We start from the raw sequence: 21,307 nt of genomic DNA, 5'->3' as shown, positions 1-21,307 counted from the left end.
CACAGCTCAAGGCGAGGAGGAGGAGGATGAAGGGGAGGTGGGGGTGGGAGGGGGGAAACCGAGGCCAGCTGCGGGGAGGGTTCCACCGAAGGGCCCCCCCCACAGCCCGAGCTTGGCAGTGGAGGCGGTGATGGAGGGAGGGAGGGAGGGAAGAGGGGAGGGGGGTGCAAGGAAAAAAATAAAATAAAATAATAAAAATCTCCCACGCTTCAAGCTCCAGCGCCGGCTGCTCGCGCCTGCGTGCTGCACCCCTCAGACCGCCCCGTCGGGCCCGACACCCCGGCAGACCACTTCCTCGGAGAGAGGCCCCGGAGGAAGCTCCAACGGCTCGAAAGTTTCAGCTGTGACTCAAACCGCTGGCTGGGGGTGACCGAGCCAACCCCAACAAGAAGAGAGGACCCGTGGGACCCCGGGCTGGGGGTGGGTTTGGGGCAGCTGGGTGGGGGATTTTTATTTTTTTATTAAATTTTTTTTTTTTTTTCTTTTGGGTTCCCCAGACGAGGGTTGTCTGCGCTCCACCCCCAGTGTCGGAGCAGCCCAAACCGGCTTCCCAGCGACAGCAGAAAGCTTTTAAAATCCCCTACGCGCGGCATGACTCACTCCAGAGCCAGTGCCCAAAACAAGCTCCGACACGGAGAGGAATGGCGAGAGCAGAGCAGGGAGATGCTGGGGGCGGGCAGGAGGGGCTGGGGAGGGCCGGGGAGGGGGGAAAAAAAGGGGGAGACAGAAGGAGGGAGAGAGAAGAGAAGAGGCAGAAATAACAGCATCTGAAACTCTGCCTGCTGGAGGCTAATTGGTTCCGGCACAGCCTGGTTTGTTTGGCAATGTTTCCTCTAATCCTTCAGGCTCCCAGCCCCAGGGACACGGGGACATCTCGACGCCCCGGCCAGCGCCTCTGCGGCACATTCGTTTTGGGGTCTGCGTGCCCCCTTCCCTCCCAACCCCACCCCGAGGTGCAGCGGGGGTGATGCTGGCAGCGGTTCTGCTCCCCACGGGGGACCCTCCCCTGGGGCTGCATCCCGCCACGGGGACATCCTGGGGACCGTGTCCCCTGATGCGGTGCCGGGATGCTCGGAGCGTGGCCACGGTGGTCAGGGGGGTGGCAAAGGGAGGGGAGGAGAAGGGAAGGGAGGGGAAGGAAAGGGGGGGGGGGGGGGGAAGCCCACAACCCGGCCACAGCACTAGCCAAGAGTCGGCAGCTTTGTTCCAGGTGCCGGCTCCCTTTTTTTCATTAGGCTAATGGGATGCGGATGCATTATTCCATTCCACATGCTGCTAATGAACCACTCAGGCCAGTGCATTTGCATTAATGTGCAAAGCACTGGAGGAGGGTGGAGTGGCTGCATCTGGCCAAGGCTGACCTTCCCCGAGCCGCCCAGCTTCCCCGCAGCCCCCACCCCCACCCCGCCTCCTTCCCCCCCGCAGCCCCCTGGCCTCCCCAAGCTCTCCGCCGGACCCTTGATCTCCCCAGGACGGCTCCAACACACATTCCAGGACACATTAACCAGCCCCAGCCCGGCCACCCCAAGCTCGTTGCCCTCCTGGCCACACCGTGTCCCACCCACCGGTTCCCCCATCCTTCCCCATATGGATCCCAGACGATCCCCGCTGCCGACACCCCCAAAACCACAGCGTTTCCCCCACTGCCCTCCCCCAAAAGCCATCACCCTCGCGTCCTGCAAGGAGTGACCCGCTCAGCGCGCACGTTCCCCTCCCCAGTTATTTTTACTGGGACCTCTCAGCACCACCCTAAACCTCCTTTGTGCACCCCAGGGCAGCGGGGGGGGGGGGGCAGGGGGGGCTGTCCCCCAGGTCGTCGTCCCCCACGGTGCTGGCAGGCAGCGCCGGGCGCGGGCGTCATCGGAGCCCTTGGGTTGTTTGTTACGGCTCCCAACTGCCTCCGTCCCCCGAGAGGTTTCGAAGGCGAGTGACCCACGAACTGGAATGCGCAAAAGCCTCCAGCAAACAGAGCCAGCTGCCTGCCCCCGCGCAGGGGGGCCAGGGGGGGCAGGGGAGAGCAGCCGGGACCACGGCATGGCACGGCAGAACGTGGCATGGAAGAAGATGGCATGCCATGGAGAAACATGGCACGGCTAGAGCATGGCATGACCCGGCACGGCAGAACATGGCACAGCTCCGTGCTTGTCACTGTGCAGCCCCAACATGGTCGCTTGTCCCCAACACCCTCCTCCAGGACACGGTACGGCACGGTTCGGTTCTGTGCACGCAGCTGTGCAGCCCCACCGTGGCTGCTCGGCTCCAGCACCTCTCCCGGGATAAGATGACAACATTCCACTGTCCTCACCATGTCCCCAGCACCTCCAGCCACCCCGACGGGCCCCCGGCACCTCCACCCTTCCCACCTTCCTCCCAGCTCATTTTTTGGCAGCACGTGGCCTCCCAGCACAGTGGAGGAGCTGTACCGGGAGGATGCTTCAGCCCTCCATCCTCGGGTGGCCCAGGGACCTCAGGGAGAGGGGACAACACCAGACCCCCTGCCTTGGCCTCTACCACCCTTCCTGGGGGCCGGGAGGGCTCTGAATTGGTGGCAGAGCGGGGGACAGGCAGAGCCTTAGGGGGCACGTTGGGGGCTCTGGCAGCTCCGTGCCCGTGTGGAGCCCCAGTGCAGGCAGGCGGGTGCCTGGGTTTGTCACAGCCTGGTGAGCAAGTTAATCTCAGGCTCCCTGACACGTGGAATAAAATCGCGATCCCGTAATGGAATTCATTCGTCTTCCTGTCCAGGAGGAGAACGAAGCCCCCCCACTGGGGCTGGGGCAAAGCAGACAGTGGGCCAGCACCCAGCTTGGGGTGAGGGTCCAGCCTGCACCCACCCTCTTCTCTGCAATGCACTCTGCACCGGCATGGGGGGAAGGGGAGGAGGGAAGGACATTCCTGGGAGCTTCTGCCCAGGGATGTGCAAAATCCCGGGTGCTGCTGTGTGACCCTGTCAAGGTTTAACCAGGACAATCCCCTTCCCAGGGGACCTCGGCCATGGGGGTTGAGTTCCACCCCGCCCAGAGGTGATCTGGGGTCTGTTGTGCCAGATGACAGCCATGGTGCTCACAAGGGGGGAAACTGAGGCAGGCGGCAGCACTGGGGAAAGGGCAATGATGGTGGAGTGAAGAGGACAGGGGAAAATGTCCCTCTGTCCCCACAATGTCCCTCTGTCCTCATGATGTCCTTCTGTCCCCACAGTTTCTTAACCAGCCCCAGCAGGGAGGACCCCCACCCCCCCCAGGGACCCAGCAGGGACAGTACTGCCTGGGGCATCCCTGGGGGAAACCCAGCATGTCCCCAGGGATCTGGTCACCCACAGTGTGTGGCCCCAGCTGATACCACAGGTAGAAAGGACAGAGAAAACCTCTCACAGGAATCCAAGCAGGAGAAGGAGGTCAGCATGGCCACTCTGTGCCTCAGTTTCCCTTCAGCACCCACACGAGGTCATCCCCAGGCGGGAAAAAGGCCCCGTGGCTAGGGAGGAGGAGGAGAAAAAGGAGGAGGGTTGCTCCTTCCCGGGCACACAAAGCCCCTTTCATAGGGGCCAGAGTTTGGATTTCCTCCTCCAGCCCAGCACCTCGCTGCCTCCTGCCCTGCCAGAAACGCTGCGGTCGGAGCCGGGGGCTGGCGGGTCAGATGCCTGAGGGGACTGGAGGAGGGGGAGGACGGGACACACGGGGACCTTGGGGTGGCTCCATCCCTCTGTTCGACCGTCCCCGTGATTTTTTTCCCTCCTGTCAGCTTTTAATTATATCCTTAATAAAAGTCGCTTTGCAGGGAAACGGGAGCTTTGTTGCTTGGGAGCTCATCTGCTCCCGCTGCTCCTTCCCCGTTTCAAACCCTAATCCTCAGCTGGGGACACTGCAATTAGCCACCGCTGAGCTGGGCACTGTGTCACCGAGGATTAGGGCTCCCTTCGGTGGGGACATGGGGGACCTGGCCCTGGAATGAGTCAATGGCTCTGGGCAGGGTGGATTGTCCCTCCCCCTGACCATCCCCTGACCATGGAGATGGTCACAGAGTCCCTGTCCCCAGCCAGGCAGCCCCCAGCCCCCCTCTTCCAGGGTACCCACAGATCTGCAACACATCACAGCCCACTGGGTTATTTTCGGGGTGCACAGAAAGCACAGACCCTCGAGTGACACCCCACTCCCCCAGGGCCCCCCTGCCCATTCAAGGTGGCTTTGTACAGTGTGATTACAGGGACAAAAATGAGGCTGGGGGTGACCAAGATGAACTTCAACCCACATCCCCAAATCCTGCCCAGCCCCCAAGGTGCTGTGTGTGTCCTCCCCCAGGACGGGAAACTGAGGCGCCCATGACGCACACGCCACATCCACACGGGCCTGGCAGGAGGGTGACAACCCTGTCCCCAGGTACACTGCTGTGCTGCAAAAACCTGGCAGGCTGCAGGCAGGGAACTGTTGGTGTCCCCCCCCCATGGACAATGGGGCCACCAGGGTTGCAAAAGCCACCAACACTGAGCTGGGGACAGTGAGGTGGGACCCTCAGGGTGCAAAGGCCTCATCTGTGACACAGCAAAGGGGGGGTCACTCAACCCCTTCAAGCCCCCAAAAGGAGCCTGTGCATGGCTGCTGGGTGCCTGCTCACCAATCAGCCTCATCCCAGGGATGGGGATGTGGGGGGCTCATTAGCAGCTGCTCATTAAGGGCCCTCTGGGAGGAGGAAGGTACCCGGGGCACCTGCACCTTCGTTTAATGAGCTGCAGCACCATTAATCGCTGGAGCAGACCCTGGGCATGGTGGGGCTGCTGGTGAGGAGGGCTGACCCCCACCCAAACCTCACTGGGGGTTCTGTGGCTATAGGAACAGGAGGGATATGGGGAGTTGAGTCACGGTGACAACTGCAGGCAGTGGCAGGAACACCCCTGAGGTCCCCACCAGCCCTGGGGGGCACCCAGCTGCACTCCCTATACACCTGCACCCATGGGTGCTGCGTGGACAGGGCAATGGTGGCCATGGTGGCTAGTGGTGCTACACAGTGTCCCCTACACAGTGAGGGGACAGGACCTGTGGGTCCCCAAGGTTGGGACCTTCCCCCTGTGGGTGCCCCCCAAGCTGGGAAGGGAAGATGTCTTTCCCCCAAGGACCTTGCCCAGTACCCAGTGCTCCCAGTTTACCCATTACATCCCAACCTCACGCACTGCCTAGAGGGTTCCCAGGTACCCGGGGCGATGCCCCTGGGTGCACCCCAAAACACGGGGGCAATCCCCCCACCCCAGCACCCAGTCCTGCAGGATGTCTGGGTCCCCAGAGCCCTCCCTCCCCCCCAGAACCCTCCCGCCCGCCCCGCGTGGGGCTCTCCCTGGTTAATGTTTACTCGGGTTCGTTAGCACCAGCACGTTGCCATGGCAACCATGCAAGCTGCGCGCCGCCACCGGCGCCACCGCCACGAGGCGCAGGGACGTCCCCACGCGTGGGGTCACCGTGGGCACCCACCACCACCCACCCTGGGTACCTGGGGCTGGGGGACAGCGTGGGGGGCAAAGGGACAGTGGGGTTGGCCGCTTCCCCATTGGGGTGGCCTGGCTCGGTGTCACCCAGATGAGGTGACAGCACCCACTGGCTCAGTCTCGAAGAGCCCACGGTCACGGTGGGGTGGCAGGGGTGTGCGTGGCACTGCCACCACGCCTGGGTGCTGCGTTATTTGTGAACTGGAGGAGCAGAGGGCTGGGCAGCAGCCCCACAGCCCGGCTGGGCCACCCAGCCCAGTGTCACACAGCCACCGAGCCCACTGCCACAGTGACACTGCAGCCTCTCCAGGCCAGGAGGGACAATGGGGACGAGGCTGCCCATGGTGCTGGCAGTGCCACAAGGCTTCCAGATGCCACCCTCGGTTTCCCCTTGGAGGTGCAGCACACGGGGACATCCAACGTGTCCCCGAGTTCCCTGCGCCAGCACGGCACCTCCTGCCACTGCAGACGGGTTGGGGTGATGCTCAGCAATGGGGTACCCCCACCTGCCCCCCAGAGCCAGCCAGCCCAGCACAGGGCAGCCCCCCAGCTGTACCCCAGCACCCTTCCCCAAGAGCAGGATGCGGCCCCCGGCGTTTCCCCCTCCCCGCCCCTCTCTCCGGACTCCCTCTGCTCCAGCAAACAGGTTTTTCCTTTAGCTTTGCAAAATCCTCCCACCTCCTCCGAGTCCCACCTCCAGGTTTGGGGATGGGAATTGGGGAGGGGAGAAAGAAAAAGGTTGAGTTGGAGCGGAGAACCGGAGGGGGGGGGGGGAAGGGGGGGAGGAATGATTTTTAAATTTTTCATTATTAATTTCCCATCGATGCCCCAGAGGCGCCGGGGATGGTTCAGCCGCCCCCAGCATCGCCCCCCGCACTCCCCCGGAGCTCTGCACCGGCTGAAGCCGAGCCAGGCTGCCGATAGGATTAATTCTGCATGACTGCCCATCTCCGCGGGGGGATCTAAGACCCTCAGGCCTGCAGCAATCTTTAAAATTCCTCCAGCCCAACTTAATTCCCTCTTCCTGCAGAGCTGGCGCATCTGCTGCAGTCAGGCACAGAGAAAGGGAGACCGAGGGAGAGGAGAGATTGGAAGAGGGGGGAGGTGATGCCGGCACCCTGGATCACCCTCAGCTTTAGAACCAGGTGGTGGCCCTGCTGGGATGGTCACGAGTGTGCATTGTCACCGTGGGGTCACCCAAAGGCACGCAGGTCACCTATTCCAGACACACAGGTGGTGGCAGAAGGAAGGGGTTCGTACTGGGGGAAACTGAGTCACAGTGGGGCAGCCTTGGGGACAGAGACCAGTTGCTGTCACACACACACACACACACCCCTGTCCCCAGCTGGAACTCCCTAAACTGGCAGGTTGCCTTTTTTTAAGGTGTTTGTTTCCCAAACACCTTTAGGCTCTCTCTCTCTCCAGGGTTGGTGCTTATTCAGGCCCCCCACCCTGCTCCCACCCCCCCCAAGGGACAGTTGGACATTGCCTGGGGATGCCTGGATTTTGGGATGAATTACAGAGATGCAGCTGCTGCTTGGCAAACAAACCCACCCCCCCAGCACAGCCTGAGGGCAGCGCCTGCCCCCCTCCCAACCCCTCTCCTAGGGTACAAACACCCCCAGTGTCACCCCCCCAGCACCAGCCACCCCCAAACGGCGTCAGGTCCACGGTGTGGGGTGTCCTCCCCCAAACCCCACCACGGCAACCAGGGGGACAGCAAAGCCAACATTCGGGGGGCATGGCAGGGAGAGAACCAGGATGGAGGAGAGGGGGGAGGACTCAGAGCCACCCAACTCCAACCTCTGCCTGCACCCAGCATCCGGCAGCACCAACACCCTCAGGGCGCCAGAACCATCAGCCCATCAGCCCTTTGCCTCCTCTCCTGCAACTTGCCCGGCTTTCCTGGCTTTCCTGGCAGCAGAGGAGCACAGCCCCAGCCCAGCTGCCGGCAGATAGATGCATTTAAATCACTTATATCTTTACTTTCTCCTGCACTGGCTGTGAGATGGGTTTGCATTTTTTTTTTTTTTTTTTTTTTTTTGCATGCGTAATTAGGGGGTGGAACAGATGGCAGAGGGTTCGTTTAAAGTAATGCATCCATTAAAATAACCTTCGCTGTCGGGGACTGAGCTCCGGCAGGGGCCTGTTTCACCGGGGGCGGTGGGGAGGGGGGGGGGTGTGTGTGTGGGGAGGTTGGGGGGTTTTGTTCTGCAAAGAGGGGAGGGGGTGTTGGTGGTGTTGGATTTTGGGAGCCGGGACGCACGGTCCCTTTGGGATGCATCAGCCCAGCTGGTGGGATGATGAGGTGAAGCTGGTCCTGGATGCGTCGAGCTGGATTGCTACGGGGCCAAACTGGGATCAAACTGGGGCCAAACTGGGGTTGCAGCGGTCCTCTCCGGGGGCTCAGTTTCCATAGCAATGTGATGGCAGCGAGATGGCGGGGATGCAAAGCTCAGCCAAGGGCTAGTGGCCAGCCCTCGGGCAGCTCCCAAGCTGGGGAGCTCGCCACAGGGCAGGCACGGTCCTCACACAGGGTACCCCGACCCAAGCCACCACCCCTTCGGGGGGACCTCTATTCCCCACCCACCCTAAAAAACAACCCCCAAAGAGGCTGGAGGAGGACATTTCGCCTCGCCACGCAGCACCAGGCTCCTCTCCTGTTTCAAACCCCGGGTTCCCGGGAGAGGCAGGAGGGCTTTGTTCCGGCCCCGGAGGAGCGGAGGCCAGAGCGAAGCGGAGTGCCCTGCCAGCTCTTGTGTTTCACGCCCGAGGAATGCCGGGGAGGGGAGGGGAAAGCTGTTCCTCCCCCTACCCCAGCGGGCACCCAGCCCGGCTGCTGCGGGGCGCCGAGGATGGGAGGAAGAGGAAGGGACGGGGATGAAGGTTCTTCAAGGGAGGTGGGCATCGCGCCCTGAGACCACCATGGGGCTGGCAGCGGGCTGGGGACACACGGTGACACCCACCCGAGGTGGCACTGGGCCACACTTCCACCCCTGTCTCTTGGAGGAGAAGCCCCCCAAATTTAGGGGAGGGGGGTGTCCCCCCAAATTTAGGGGGCTCCAGAGAGGCAGAAGCTGGGAAAGGGGCTGGGGAAGGGTGAGAGCAGCAGCGAGCCCGAAGCCATCCGTGCGTGTTCAAATATTTAGTGTGCACTTGCTAAGGTGCTTCTGCTGCCCCCAGGGCATCATCCCTGCGTTTGAAGCATCGGAGAGGTGGGAAGTGTGTGTGTGTGTATGGGGGGGTTGGGGAGCAAATGCCAGGACTGCACTGAGCAGAGGGGGTTCTCTCCTTCCAGTTGGGCTGTGGGGGGTCAACGCTGGCCCCCACCACAGCACAGGGAGCCCAAAGAGGGCTGGGACAAGCTCAGCTTTGCTCTGAGGCATGCAAAGCCTGACCCCTCACTGCCCCCTCCCTGGTTAAGGGCCCCAAACCCTCAGGGCAGTGCATCTCTCCCCCCTCCTCATTCCCCTCTTCCTCCTCCTCCAGCCCTGAGCTTCTGCTGGCAGCCTGGGGTGTCCCCAAGCACTGATGTGGCCCAGGGGACAGCCAGTGGCTGCTGCCAGCAGCAGGACGGGGCCACTGCCCCTGCCTCTATGGCCAACGCTGGGGGCAGAAGGCGAGATGCCAGCGGTGGTGGTGGCATTGCCAAGGGCAGTGATGGCAGGCACTGGGGTGAGGAGACAGGCAGTGATGGTGGGGGGCTGCCCCAGAGATGCCAACAGCCAAGAAGGGATGGCAGGAGCACCTGGATGCTGGGGTCACAAGGGTCCCCAGGCTGGCAAGGGGTGAAGCTCCTCAGCGTCACCCTCCTCAGCCCCATACATGTCGAGGAGGGCACGCCTGCCAGCTTTGTCCTGCACACCCCTGTCCCCATGCTGTCCCTCAGTCCCTCACCCTCCTGCTCCCCACAATTCCCCCAGCTCATCCCTCTGCTCACCACCAAGTCCCCCCCCGCACACTCCCCTTTGTCACCCCCAACATTTTTCCCACTCCTTTTGCTGCACCCCAACCCTGTGAGCAGTTCCCACTCCCCTGCCAGCAATCCACTGGGAAAACCAGTCCCCAAACCCTCACCTGCTGCCACCTCCAATCACCCCCAGACACCCACACCCCCCCCCCCCGCCACCGCTTTGCCTCCCCTGGCCGCTCCCCTTTGGTGCACCCCAACCCGGGGAGCTCTTCCCACTCCCCAGCCAGTGATCCGCCGGGAAAACCGGTCTCCCAGAAAAAAGAAAAAGAAAAAAAAAACAACAAACCAACAACCTTCCCCACATCCGTGCCTCCTCCGCCAGCTCTGCGGGTCTGGGGGGGCCGCGGGCCGGCCCCCCGCTCGCCAAGAACAATAGAGCCTTGTTCCAGCCCTGCTCCATCCTTCTCCTAGCCGGGTTGGGAACACCTCCCTGGGCAAAGCTCTGGCCACTCTCACCTCTACGTCTCTCTCGCTGTTTCCCAGCTCCCTCCTGCCAAATCCCCGTTCCCGAGCGCTTCTCCTCCCCGCGGGTCCATATTAAGCTACATTCTCCTTTCAGCTGGGTGGAAAACAGCAGTAATAACCATGTGGAGAGAGCCGTGCCCCCCACCTCCACTTCCCTCCCACTTTGGGGTTCAAATTTCATTTCAGCAAAAAAGCTTCCCCCGCCTCCAATTTCTTCCCCCAAACCGAATCGCTGTCGTCTCGTCTGATCTCGGCAGGGGCCGTGGGGATGCTCAGCTCCTCCTGGTTCAGGATCTGCTGCCAATCTGGACCTCGCAAACTGGTTCTCACACAGCTCCCGCCCAGCGCCTCCCCCTCGGCATTTATTGTCCCTCCTCAGCCACCCAGCCCCAGCTTACTCCCTGCCACCCTGTTCCCATGCCACCCTGCTCCCCTGCCATCTTGCTCCCTGCCACCCTTGCCACTCCACTCCCCGTGCCACTTCACTCCCCTCTGCTCTGCTCCCCAGGGCACCTCATTCCCCTTCACCTTGTTCACCATGCCACCCTTCTCCCTGCCACCCTCCTCCAGTGCCACCTTGCTCCATGTGACCCCGTTCCCCATGCCACCCGTGCCACTCTGCTCCCTATCACCCCACTCCCCATGCCACCTTGCTCCCCGTCACCCTGCTCCAACGCCACTTTGCTCCCTGCCACCCTGCTCCCCATGTCCCTCTGCTCCTCACACCACCCTGCTGCCCACATCACTCATCCAGCGATGCACGGGGGGTGCTGCATTCCCCTCCCACCCCAACTTCTGCTCAAACTCATCCATTCCAAACCCAGCCAAGAGTTCCCTGGGGCGAGATTTATACCCGGCAAATTCCCAGGGGGCCGGCAGCCAGCGGGGAGTGGGGCAGCCCTGTTTCCTCCAGCCGAGAAGCTTCCCTCCCTCCTTCTTCCCTCCCTCTCTCCCTCCCTCCCTCCCGCAGCTGAAGAGCTCATCTCCCTCGCCCAAGGCGCTCCGTCCTCCTCCAGATATTTTAGGCCCAGGTTTTTGCGAGGAATGTTCAGGCGCCGAGCCCAAGCCCATGCGCTGAAGTCAGCAGGAGCCGGAGAGCCTGCGCGGGGCTCGGGGCCCCGGGGGCGGCCATGGGATGGGGATGGATGGGATGCTGCTCCCTCCCCGCCTGGAGCTCGTTTAGAGGTGGGAAGGGCAGAGGTTGGAGCTGGCGGATGCCAGAACTGCTCCGAGAGGATCAATACCACATTTCGACGCTCTCCCCCGGCTCCCCCGCATCGCGCCGGGCCGGGCTGCAGCACCGCTCGCCCCTCTGCCCGGGGTGGGTTTTGGCACAGGGAGGGAGGGGCCCACTGCTCTCTGTCCCCATCCCCTTCACCGAGGAGGGGCAGGGGGTGTTCTCACCACGGTGGCATTTCCCCTGCCACCACCTGCCCAGACCCGCTTTCCCCTCCAGCTTCCCTCGGCACTCCAAACCCTGCTGCTGCCCCCACCAACTGACCCCCTGTGCCCATCGCAGCCCCCCCCTTTCTAGACCTTGCAACCCTGGCAACTCATCACAGCCCCCAGCCCAGCTCAGCATCCCCGGGGGGGTGGGTTGGGGGCCACACAGAGGGAGTCCCCAGCAGACACCAGCCCTTGTCACGGCCCCGCTGGCACGCAGACACCCTACGTGCTCCGACAGGTGAACCCCCGGGGCAGCGTTCCTGCCTGGGCCAGGAACTGTCCCCACCGGGCAGCAGCTTTGCAGGCATGTTCCTTCCCAGCACGTCCCTCCCTCCTTCCCCATCCAGCCTCCCTCGGCCGGCAAAAAAGGGGGGAGCCGACAGATTTTAATGAGCTCCCCGGAGGCATCGCTCCGCACCCCCCTCCTTCTCCCCTCCCTCCTCTTCCCGTGCCCGGGAACCGATGCTCTGAAACACAACCCTGGATGGCAAGCCTGGAAAAAAACCACAGGGCACATATTCCCCTGTCTACACCCCCCCCCCTCTTTTTTTTTCCCCACCTCGCCTCCCCCAGCTTTTTTTTTTTTTTTTTTTTTCTTTCTCTCCTGCCGATGCCAAAGACCCAGCCGGGCTCTTGTGCTTTCACTCGCAGCTGCAGCTGCCGATTTTTGCTGTAAGCCCTTGTGCCTAGAAGGCCCAGAGCGAGGGATTCTGGGACGTGGTGATTGAAGACAGCACCAGCACGGAGACCATTGCTCAGACTTTCCCTGTCTGTCGCCCCAACGCTCAACCCACAGAGAGGGAGGGAAAAAAAAAAAAAAAAAAAAGGAAAAAAAAAAGGATGGAGAAAGAGACACACACACACACACAAAAAAAAACCACTGGACTGGCGCTCGCCCCTTCCCACCCACACTCTGCTGTGCCAGCACTGAGTGGCCCAGCCTTTGGACGGGTCAACCAGACCATGGGGCTGGGGTGAGCTCCCCCACTGTCCCCCCCATCTCAAGGGAGTCCCAGCTGCTTTGCTTCACAACACCAGATCCCACCCAGAGCACACTGGATCCCTCTCACCAGGCAGCCCCATGCATGTCACCATACACCACATGGCAGGCACCTCAGTGACACCCTGTTGGTGTCCCCTCTGTGTTATCTTGCAGGAAAAATAACAATAATGCAGCTTTTGAGGCACCATCTGCAGCACAGGGTGAATACCAGGGGGGGTTTGGGGGGGGTGGAGGTGATGCCGGGTCCTCGTGTGCAACCAAAACTAAAACAAAAACCAAATCCCTGCTGGGATGCATCCAGGAGCTGAGCAAAACCCCTGGGCACATGTCACCACGTCCCCTCCACATGCAAAGGCACCAAGGGAGAGGGTCCCCCAGGACCAACCACCTGCCCTCCAACACCCGTGCTGGGCCAAGGCACTGCTCAGAATGTGGCCCCGAGGCAGAGCAGGAACAACTCCAGCCTGGAAAGACAGACAGACACACAGTGGGGAGGGGGAATCTGGCTGCAACCCTGCAAACCCCCACGCTGAGGAGGGGAGGGGGGGGTCCTGCTGAGCATCTCCCAGACAGCTGAGCCCTTGCACCCCCAGATCCAACCCCGACATCACTGGCTCCACCAGGACCACCCGGCACATCCCAGCCCCAAAGTTCAGTTGGGGGTTGGGGAGGGGGACAGCGAGCAGGGGGGGGGCACGACACATCTGCGATGCATTCAGGGGCCATCCTGCATCCGGGCAGCCCAGCCACAACCCAGCAGCCAGCCAGCCAGCCCCAGGGGAGGTGGAGGGGGGAGCTCTGCCTTATCACCAGGCAAAAATCCACCCCTTTCCATCTCGTCCCTCTCACTCCCCCCCCCCCCTCACCACACTCCCGTTACCGAGCCCGGAAGAAGGAAACAGCCCTCCCCACCGCTGCCCTGTTTACCAAGAGCTGGTTCCAAGCACTCGGGAGAATAGCAGGAGCATTTCAAGGCCCTGTTTCCACTCGGCTGACACACACTATTTATAGAAGCCCACAATTCTCCCAGAGCTTTCCTCGGGATCTCAGCAGAAATAGCCCGCCCCGGGTCCCTGCTGCCTCCTCTAAGGAGGCCAGGGCAGCGTTGGCCCCCCCAGGCTTCCCATAACCTTCCATGGGTTTCCATCCCACTGCTCCCAGCATGGCCTCGGCCATCCCTGTCCCTGTCACCAACCCAAAATCCCGGCCACCTCCTACCCCATCGGTTCCCGGTGGGTGCCCGGTGGCTCTGGCCGGTGCCTGCTCGCCGGACAGAGGGAGGGAGGGAACTGGGCTGTGGTTGCTCGGGGTTTTGTTAGGGGGGGGAAGGAAGAGGGGGACGAGGGACACACGACGGGATGGGAAAGGGGGCAGCAGAGGGGTTGGGAAAGCTGTCGGCTGGGTGAAAGCCACCTCCCGCCTGACTGCATCGGAGCGCGGCGGAGCCCCGGGGGACTCGCACCGGGGATGGAGTTGGCCTATTCAGGTTACAGAGACATGGCAGAGCGGAATTTGGCGCCACGCCATCCCTTCTCCAGCCCCCCCTTCCCTTCTCCGCCCTCCTCTCCCCCCCCCCCCTCTCTTCCCCTCTCCCCACTACCACCACCACCACCCTCCCCTGCAAATTCCTCAGCCCAGCAGGAGAAGCCAGTGTAAGGGGACACCTGGGGGGGGGGGGGGGAAGGGAAAAAGGTTGAGGGGGAGGCCTGGGGTTGTGGGGGGTGGGCCCCAATTCGGACCACACGTCCCCCTTGGAAAGCCAGCAGGCGGGATCCGTGCCCATCGCCCCGGGGGTTCGCTTCTGCTCTCTGTCACGCCAGGATAAATCTGGAGCGACTCCACCGCGCACTGGGGCTCAGGGCGGCACACAATGAGCTCAGCCCGTAGCTTTTGGTGGCCATTCTGGCAACCACGGGCCGAGGGGCTGGATGCACGAGGCCACCTGGTCGTGGCTCCAGCCAACGAGGCCACCTGGTCGTGGCTGAAACCACCTTCCCCCCTACACCCCTCTCTCCAAGCACATAAACACCCAGGTGTCACCACCTGGCCCAGCCCTGGGGACACCAAATGCCTCCCCAAGGTGGGCAGGTCCGGTGTCAGCGTGACCCCCCAGGGGTGACACCAGCCTTCGCCAAAGCCTCCGGTTCCCCCACACCACCCCCCACCACCCCCCCGTGGTTCCCAACGCCGCACAAGCATGGAGGGGCCGCGCCGTGGGGGGTGGATTTAAATCAGCTGATCGATAAAAACAAATCAGAGGGGGGATGACAGGCACCGAAGTGACAACCGCTCACAGAGCCCCGCGCCGCGCACCACGCAACTTCGCCGCCGGGGCTGGGCTGAGGACCCCCCCCCAAAACATCACCACCACCTACACACCACCCCCCCACAAACACACACACACACACATACCCCTAGGGCTGCCCCCCACGGGCCAGCCCGCTGCTCCCCGGGGTGCCAGGGGAAAGGGGGGTGTGGGATGCTGTGTCCCAGGGGGGGCCCCCCACGTCCCCCGGGAAGCCCGGCGCCCCCCAAACGCTGCTGACACCCTGCCTTCTAGCGGACAGAGCTGCTCTGACAGCTGTCACTCAGCCGGGGGGAGGAATGGGGGGCGGCCAGGGGGGGTGGCGACCGAACTCCTAGTGCTTGCAGCCCCCCTGTCGAGGGCTCGCCCCGGCCCCCCCCCCCATCCCCCGCACGCCCCTCCCCGCCCCAAGTGCCATTAAACTCCTGCAATTTGGCAGCAACTCACCGCGCAACTTCAGCGGAGGGGACGGCGGGGGGGACACACAGCGAGAGGGGGGGGTGGCAAACGACGACGACGACACGAACCCCCCCCTCCGAACCACCCGGCTCTGCCCGAACGGGGTGTCCCATGTTTCCACCCCTACCCCCCCACCCCAACCCCACCCAAAGGAGGGGGGTCCCCCGGTACTCACCCACCGGCTGCTGCGTTCCGAGCCCCCCGGAGCCCGCCCGCTTGGGGAGGCTCCTGCTGTCCGCCGGGGCGACCTCCGGACCGGCCGCGGGAGTCCCGGAGCCCTCGGCACCGCTCGCCACCTTCAACGAGAGCATTTCCAGCGCCTCCTGCTCACATTCTCCCCAGGCAACTCCGCTCCTGCCAGCCCGCCCCCTCCTCCGTCCCCTGCCTGCTCTTTCCTCTCGGCTTTCCTCCTTCCCTCTCCCCCCTCCTCCACCCCTCTATTTTATTTTTTTTCCGGGCTTTTTCTCTCCCTTCTGCCTTTTCGGTTTGGGGTTTTTTTTTGGTCTATTTTTTCTCCTATTTTTTTCCCCTCCTCTATTTTTTTCTGATTTTTTCCTGCCTCTCCTCTTTCCCCCAACACCCCCCCACCCTCCCCAGCCCCCCCAACCCCCTTCGCCTCTCCACACACACACACAAAAGGCAGCGGAGCGGGAGGCGGAGGGGAACCGACCTCCCCTCTGCGCCTCCGCCGCTCGCCGCCTGCGGAAAGCAAAGAAAGACACAGCGCAGCAGAGCCCTGGCTTGCCGCTGCCTCCCCCCTTCCTCCTCCTCCTCCTCCTCCTCCCTCCTCCTCCTCCACCTCCTCCTCCCTCTCTCTTGCCTTCTGCCGCTCCCGGCTTTGTGGGGGCTGGGAGAAAAAAAAATTAAAAAATAAAAGAAATTGGAAAAAAAAAAGAAAAAAGCCGAGCAGGGAAACGGGGAAAAAGGAGCCGGCGGTCAGGCGCGCCCTGCCCCTTCTCTTCTCCTTCTCTCCGCTCTCGGCGGGGACCGCGGCTCCGCTTCGCTCCGCTGTCAGCGGCACGGCCAGCATCCGGCACCCCGGGGAGCCGTGCAGCACCGCCGGGGCATGCCGGGCCTTGTAGTCCTTCCTTCTTTCCCCTCAACCCCCCCTCCTCTCTTTTTTTTTTTTTTCTTTTTTTTTTTTTTTTTTTCCCTCCTTCCTTTCCTCCCCCCCTCTCCACCCCTCTTTCTCCTCCCCGCTGCTGCCAAGCGCGCAGGGAGAGGCGCAAACGGGCGCGCAGCCGTTGCGCGCTGCGTGGGGAAGGGGATACTTATTGGGGAGGGGGTGGCAAACCACCGGGTGGTTTGTCCCCCCCCCTCGTGTTCCCCCGCTCCCCCGAGGTCCCAATGGGATACGCGGGGCATTGCTGCCCTCTTCTGGGGTGCACCCGCACTGCGCACCCCCCTCCCCAATCCTGCATCTTTAGGGAGGGGGGGGACAGGCACACGCAGCACCCACTCCCCCCTCGCCACAATCCGGGCTGCACCGTTGCACTTCATCCCTTTCCCTGTCTCAGCACCCCCAACACATCTTTGGGTTGGGTTTTTTTGCCCACTTCTGATTAGTTTATATATATATATAGAAAGTAACAGCTCTGGCTAAGGCCCGAAAACTTGGTACAAAAAAACTGAAACAAAGAACTATGTTCCTTGGGGTACAGCATTGTGTCCCCCCACATCCAGGTGATCCCAGGAGGGGAAAAGATGCCCAAAGCCCCTTGGGACAGCAGGGAGCATCCTGTGAGCACCCTGTGGCCTCCCTCCCCGTTGCTCCTTTGAGCATCTCTCCAGCTCCTTTCCCTCCAAGTTTCTTTTCCTGGGTAGATCCAACCTAATTAAAGCAGATAATCCCACTGATATTTGTTGTGACTTGGTGTGTTGGTGAGTGACGAATGAAGGGTTAACTCCAGGGAATTGGGAATATTGCTTGGCTGCTGTGAGTAACCCATGAAATAACACATGGGTGCAGGGAGAGACACAGCACCTGCCTTTGCAGTAGGTCTGGGGGGGTCGATCCTTGGCTCTGGATCAACAGGAAAGCCAGGAGAAAATGTGCACTGGGCACCCCAGCTTCATTGCTGGACTGGGATGAACTGGTGAGCTGGGGTCAAGCTGTGCGGTGTCTCCAAGGTGAGATTTATTGCCCCCAAAAAGCTGGTAACTCCCTGCCAGGGTTCTGTGAATCCCTGTGGGGATGGAGCAGGGATGGAGCAGGGACTGAGCAAGCATGGAGCAGGGGTGGAGCAGGGACTGATTGGGGATGGATTTGGGGTGGATTTGGGGTGGATCTGGGCTCTGCACACCCCAGCTAAGCATGAGGATGGGTCTGGAAGCAGTGCAGAGAGGAGGCCTGGGCTCCAGCCTGGTCAGCACTGGAATCTGCACACGCAGACAGGATCACTGCAATCGCTGGTGGCTGAGTGAGCAACTTTGCAGCCTTCCTCGTCCCCTCGCTCTGAATGTCAGCTTTGAATTTTCTTGCTATTTTTAGGGATGGGTTTAAAAAAAAAAAAAACAAACAAAAAACCCACAACAAAACCGAGGAGGATCCCGGATCCTTCCCTTCTCGCCTTGCAGGGCTCTGCACCCCATGAATATTGCAAAGCTGTGAATTGCCACACTACTTGTGGGTGCAGGAGGGGGAGCAAGGCCAGGAGGGACAGGTCAGCTGTATTGCCTGAACAGGAAGAAGAGGAGGTCATGCAAAAAAAAAAAAAAGAAAAAATAAAAGAAAAAGAAAAAGAAAAAGCATTAGATTGCAAGCAGAATGGGTTCGAATGGAAAAGATTTATTAATTTAATCCGAAGCATTAAAAGGTCATGTATTAATCAAAGAGATGCTTAAAACTGTCAAAGTCCTTTGTCAGGTTTGAAGTGCATCTCTAGAGTTATCATAAAATATATATATCAGTCTGGCAGGGAGCCCTGGGCTGGGAGTGAGGGTGAGGAGCAAAGCTGGGCACTCAGTAGCAGGGTCCCTGGGGAGGGGCACCGTGTGAAGCCCCCTGGGGTGCCCAGCACCCCCATGCTGAGCTGGGTGCCTTGCAGGTCACTCATCTTGTCCCCAAGTCTGGATTTGTCCCCCTCCTCAGGTCAGCTTTGGTGGCCCCTGGTTGTCCCCAGCTGGGCTGGGTGGGGTGGGGAAGGGTTTGAGGTGGAGTTGGGGGGGGTTGGGTTGGGAGTGGGGTCTTCCCCTCACATCCCCCCCCCTCGAGGAGGGCTCCCCGGCTGTGGCAAGTAGGATTGGGGTGGGGGGAGCCGTGCCCACGCCATCTGTGTCACGATTCCGCCAGTGCTCAGCCCCACCCGCGTCTCTCTTTTTATCGGGGGAGGGGGGGCGGTGGTGGATTCGGGTCCCCAGGGCCACCCGGGTCACCCGGGCACCCTGTCCCCTCTCCCATCCAAGTGCTGTGTCAGCAGCCTTGGCGTGGACTTACGCTACCATCTAGTGGCTGCTTTGCCGAGACGGGGCCACCGCTGTCCCCGGCTCTCTGCCCGTGTCCCTTCGCCCCGCGGGTGGTTGTCCCGGCACCCCAACACCCTCCTCCCCAAAATCCGGGAGGGAGGAGGGGGACAATGACTCCGCTCGCCACCAGCTTTGCCGGGACCAGCGGGTGACCCGTCTGGGTTTGTCCTACGGTTGGCTTGGCTGAGGGTGGGGATGGGGGGGTGGCATTGTCCCCCAAAGCCACCAGCTCCCTGGGGACACACACACACACACAGGGGAGTTGGGAGGCAGCGGGGGGAAGCGAGAGGGACAGTAAAGGTGGGTGACATCGCTGGAACACAGGAGCAGAGACCGGGACTGGGGGGTTCCAGCCCCTCCGGGGTCTGCAGGGGATTGGGACAGATTTTTAGCCCCACTAAATGCAACTGGACCCACCCAGCCCCGAATTCCAACCCTGAATTCCCTCGAGCAGCAGCAGCAGCAGCAAAACCATCCCGGATTTGTCCCCGCTGCCACCATTTCCCAGCAGTCCCGGGCAGAACAAGGCTCTCCCTCCGTGTCCTCCCCACCCCCGTTGTGACCTGACCGTGCCCACGCCACGAAACCTTCGTCCCCAAATCCTGCTGCTCCCCTTTGCTGTCACAGGCGCTGCTGTGGCTCTTCCCAAACCTCAATTGTTTGGCTGTTTTGTTTTGTTTTGTTTTTCCATGGAAAAAGGAGTCCCCTCCCAGCGCCTGGTGCTGAGCTGCTGGGTGATTGCGGAGCAGTTCCTCCATGCCTCAGTTTCCCCTCAGGGGACACAGTCCCTGCAGATCTGGACCAGCAGTCCCAAGCTTGGTCAAGCCTAAAACCACATTTTTGGCCACTGTCCACTGTTGTCTGGCCACCGCCCCCGCGGGGACTTGGCTCTGATCCATGACCCAGGAGCTCTGCGGGCTCTGCCAATCCGTGGGGACCTTGGGCTGAAGGGGACCGGGACAATCCCGGTCCCCGGGGCTTTTTTTGGGTGGGGAAGGCTCCTTCCCGCTTACGAAGGAGACACAACTCGGGGCGAGGGGACCCTCCCCGGGGAAGGGTGGCAGTGCCATGACTCCCCCCTGCCAGGGGCTGCATCGCCGGCCATCTGCAGTGGTCTCACACCTGTGCCCACCGAGAGCTTGGCACCGGGTGGGCACACGAGCTCCAGAGCCCCCCGCCCGCCAGCTCCCCGGAGAGCAGAGTCTGGCACGGCACAGGCAGGGCAGGGATTGCAGGCAGGAGCAGGGAATAAAGGTCTGGGCATGACGGGGGCGGTCCTGGGGAGTGTTGGAGGGATACGATGCTGCAGCTTGGAGCTGGATTTGGCCTGGATTTGGCTGCGGGCAAGGTGAGGGGGGGGAAGTGATGCAGAAAGGTTTTTGCCTCCTCCCCAGAAGATGCTCCAGGGCTCGGCTCTGCGGCTTTGCCACCTAGACAGCCGGGAGGGGAAGGGGACAGAGCCCCCGGGGCTGGATGCTGAGCTTTGCCCTCCCCAGAATTCCCAACCACGCTCCCTCCGAGCACCCAGCCCGAGGTCTGTAGCAAAGAAATGAGTCCTGGCCTCTGCCCTGGCCCCAGGAGTGGGTAGGTGGCCATGCCCCATGTCAACCATCGGTCCCTCCATCCCTGGTCCCTCCATCCCTGGTCGATGCAGCCCACCATTAACATAAAATCGATGTCTGTTCCTCTGCCCAGCTGCCCAGAGTGAAACATTTTAACCCCTTCGCCCCTGCCTCAGGGCACCCATGGGGGGCAGGACAGAAGGACAGGAGGGGGGTGCCTGCCTTCAGCCCCTTCACGCAGGTCCCTGCCACCTTGGACCCCACTCTCTGTCCCCAAGAGCTTTCTCATTCATGCCACCAAAGGGCAATATTGGGGGCAGCCCACTGTGACATGCCCATGGTCCCACAGGGACTGCTGCAGCACAACTGTATTTAAAAACACGTGGCCAAAGCCACTCGTGTCCCCAGGACATGGCACAGCCACCACAACCCCCCTGACACCACCCTGGAGCAGAACAAGGAGCATCCACCCACTCCTGTCCCCAGCACTGGGCACAAAACCCCTTGGCTGGGGACACCAGTGGTGGCTTTGCATCCCCACAGGAGGGCAGGATGTGGCCCAGGCTGGGGGGAGGCCAACGTGGAGCATGAGGAGGGGGGGCAGGGGGGAGCCCCATCCCCAGCCAGCCCCTCCATGCTGGGCCAGGCCCCAGATTTACATTTTTATTCCTTTTTAAGTGAATTTCGTGCTGCAGGGAATTGCCACGTTGGCAGCTCAGCAGCGGGAGGGACCGATCCTGCTTTCCAGTGCCCTGGTGTAACGCTGCCTGCCGGGGGGCTCAGCCCCTCTGGGTGCCCCAGCAGGAAGGAATGGGCAGGATCCAGGCAGGAATAGGGATGGAGTTAGGGCTCAGGGGTGGGGTTGTGTACTTGGGGGGGTCTGTCCAGCAGTGTCTGTCAGTCCATGGCACCCCAGATGGAGGGGTTGGCTGTGGAGGATGATGCTGAGCCTTCCTCCCCCCCCCCCACGCTGCCCAGCTCTGCCCCCTCCCACACACATCCACATCCATCCCTTCCCCATCCAACCTTGGCCTGAGGCTGCTGCTTGCCCCTGTCCCTCAGCCACGTTTTGGGTTGGGGTCCCCATAGCCTCCCCTCCAATTGTAATTAAGTGGGAGATTTTAATTACCAGGGCTGAGCCGCAGGGGCACCTTGCCCA

The 21,307-nt window shown here is 61.8% G+C and overlaps 1 protein-coding gene across 1 annotated transcript in view; it reads right to left on the bottom strand.

Annotated features, from left to right (window-relative positions):
• The window catches only part of AHDC1 (AT-hook DNA binding motif containing 1), a 49,695-nt gene extending 34,257 nt beyond the window's left edge, over positions 1 to 15,438 (bottom strand). Inside the window, 1 exon segment of the mRNA XM_030464517.1 lies at positions 15,297 to 15,438. Within this exon segment, the coding sequence (XP_030320377.1) occupies positions 15,297 to 15,432 (136 nt within the window). The 5' untranslated portion in view covers positions 15,433 to 15,438.
• Between the last annotated feature and the right edge of the window lie 5,869 nt (positions 15,439 to 21,307).

The sequence above is a fragment of the Calypte anna genome, chromosome 23, assembly GCF_003957555.1.
Source record: "Calypte anna isolate BGI_N300 chromosome 23, bCalAnn1_v1.p, whole genome shotgun sequence".
In the NCBI taxonomy this organism is placed as follows: domain Eukaryota; kingdom Metazoa; phylum Chordata; class Aves; order Apodiformes; family Trochilidae; genus Calypte; species Calypte anna.
This window is presented reverse-complemented; position numbering and strand designations above follow the sequence as displayed.